This window comes from Teleopsis dalmanni, chromosome 2 (assembly GCF_002237135.1).
Source record: "Teleopsis dalmanni isolate 2A chromosome 2, ASM223713v2, whole genome shotgun sequence".
Lineage (NCBI taxonomy): Eukaryota > Metazoa > Arthropoda > Insecta > Diptera > Diopsidae > Teleopsis > Teleopsis dalmanni.
Window position 1 is genome coordinate 25448948 of NC_051847.1, and position 2714 is coordinate 25451661.

Consider the following 2714-nt stretch of genomic DNA (forward strand, 5'->3'; position numbering starts at 1 on the left):
ATTTAGGAACGCTTTGATAAATATATCATATCTGAGTTCAATACATACGACTATATGACTACGCCTTACAGATATGAAAATATGTTTTATTTTTGTGACTTGACTTCTATATTTAAAGCAGAAGAATTGTGTCTCACAGTGTTTTAATAAATGACAAAGGAATGATTACCCTAAAAATATATACGCTCGTTGTGAATAGTCCATATTAAGGAGAAAGAAGTATAAATATAGTTTTCTTACAGACACTTTTTCAGTTATCAAAACTATTTCAATGGTCTATATCTCTTGTAGAGTGTTTTACGAATGTAAATAAATGATTATATTATGGGGCATTCAGTTTAAAGGCACTTTAAACAGATTGCGCTTGGGTTACCGTTCAAGCGACAACATTTATGAGCCATAGGCGCACTTTGATAGAACCTTCGATATCAGTATTAAAATAGATTTAGATTTATTTATTTTGCAACACTATATATGTATTTTCATCATCTAAATATCGAGAGATATAAGTAATAATTTATATAATTTACAAGATATAAGTTGTAAAGTGATTTTCATACAAATTTTGTCAACTTGTTAAAATATCGACAACAAAGTCATATACGTATTGTTACATAGTATAACAGAAAAAGTTGCTGTTCTTACTGAAAGTCGTTGTCAGATGGGTGTACGCGGGATTTTGGAGTTGTTTTTTGTCGGTCACTGACGAAGATTAACGTATAATAATTTTTTTCTGATTTTAGTAACCAGGACAAAGATTTCGTGGCCTACTTACACTATTCCTAGAACTTTTAACTTAATTTATGGTAATAAGTACAATGTATCTAAAATACCTAATATCAGTTGTTGTATGACAGTGAACTTCAGAAAGACATGTGCTTGCAGATTGTGTTCGCTAGGTCTATAGAAAGTGACATTTATTACCAAAAAAAAAAATAATATAGTAACATATCAAGTTATTTTATTTCAAAAAATGATTTTAAAGAAAATTGTATTAACAAAATAAATTGAAATTTTTAATAAATAGCGATAATTCTTTATATTCCAAAAATCATTCCCAATTTTTCTGCCCTATTATTCTTCAAGTAGTTTCTAAGTACCAAATCATGAAAGCTATTACTTGATTTAATTTTAATTTTATAAGTTAACTTTAGAAAATTTTTAGCTTTCAGTTAGTTTTTTCGTAATTATTTTTCTATTGCTTTTGGTTTCTTTCTTACTGTATAAGAATCTCTATCGAGATCTCTTGGTGTAGAGCTTCTTTGCGTTGGCACTTTCCATAACTTTTTCAATTTTGCAAGCTTGTCCTGGTATGCATATGTTATTCTGAATTGATTAAAGGTTCTTAAGTTTCGAACAGACATTCTGCTACCGTATCGTTTTGTCGCTTCATACATTCGGTTCAAAAAGTCAGGCATTTGTTTTTCAGTAACCCAAGTCTGTAATGTTGTCGGTATGGAAATTCCAGGATCGTCAAAATAAGTCAAAACAAAATGTACCCCTGGCTCATCAAAGTGTGTATAGGGCATAATAAGCATATAACTCCAATAATCCCTTACTCTTATCAAAGATTTATTCTCGGGATAATCTGGATGTTCAATACCTCGATTTGCTATCAATATTATATTATGTTCTCTATCTATAACGTAACGACGGCTGAACACATAATCACGATTAGCAAAAAATTTTGGCCATTGCATCTCCCAATATATAAGATGAGAATTTGCGTAATGTTCTGGATCAGTTTCAATGATATCTAATTTTACGGCAGTCTGATCCCATTCTTTTCGATAATCTAAATCAGTTTGTACATTTAATAAATCCATGGCGTTTATATCATCATAACTTGCATACACCTTGTACGAGTTCCTGTTGCCTGACTCATCTCGTGTCCAAATTGATAATTCGTTCTTATTTAAAAATGGTCGCCAATGATTTTCATCGGCAACTTCGATCATTGCTGACCCATCTTCGACACTAGATCTTACTTCCAAATTATTGTTACAATTCTTAATTGACAATGTACCAGAATCAGATACACACTTTTCATTACCAAGTGAACAATAGCAGTATCTCATTCGTTTCGTTACGCAATCCTGACACCTGATATTCGAGGAAAGGGTGTTAATAAACTCGATATCCTTAGAACAATAACCAAAATTCTTTACACTTAGGCGTACATCTCTCCAGTTGACGTTTTCGTTGGAAACACCGATAGTAGCCAATAGAGTAAGCCCTAGAGCGTATAATATATTTCTGCGTCGAAAATTCTTATCCTTTACTTTTCCATGAACTGAGTGACAAATATCTTTAAAATGCTGATATTCATAAAACCGTCGGTAAATTCTGAATATATATTGCAAACGCTTTGTACGTTCTGTTATTAGTGAATTCAACTCAAAGGACCACACTCGCAAGGCTGCTCGATAATTATTTCTTAAGTTTAAAGCAAATCGGGATATCAACATTATGACACCTGATTTTGATACGGGTTATGTTGTGTTATAATGTATCCTGTAATTCATTTTATCCAAATAATTTGCATTTTGTTAAAAAAATTTTGAATATTTTCTTGGCAATTAAGAAGTGCACATCAATTATGCTACATAATATTTAACAGAAAACTCGTGACGATTACAATAAAAAAAATCTATGCATTATTTTTAAAATTTTTGAAGTTTAAATCCATGATGAATTACACATTGAAAAAGAAA

General features: G+C 30.9%; 1 protein-coding gene across 1 annotated transcript; it reads right to left on the minus strand.

Annotated features, from left to right (window-relative positions):
* Nucleotides 1–1030: 1030 nt before the first annotated feature.
* On the minus strand, nucleotides 1031–2636 carry LOC119685899. The gene has a single exon (XM_038100306.1). It carries the CDS (start codon nucleotides 2466–2468, stop codon nucleotides 1188–1190), a length of 1281 nt encoding a protein of 426 aa, XP_037956234.1. The 5' UTR covers nucleotides 2469–2636; the 3' UTR covers nucleotides 1031–1187.
* Nucleotides 2637–2714: the final 78 nt, after the last annotated feature.

Excerpts from the sequence above, each read along its gene's own strand:
- LOC119685899 (XM_038100306.1), bottom strand. The coding sequence starts at position 2,468 with ATGTTGATATCCCGATTTGCTTTAAACTTAAGAAATAATTATCGAGCA.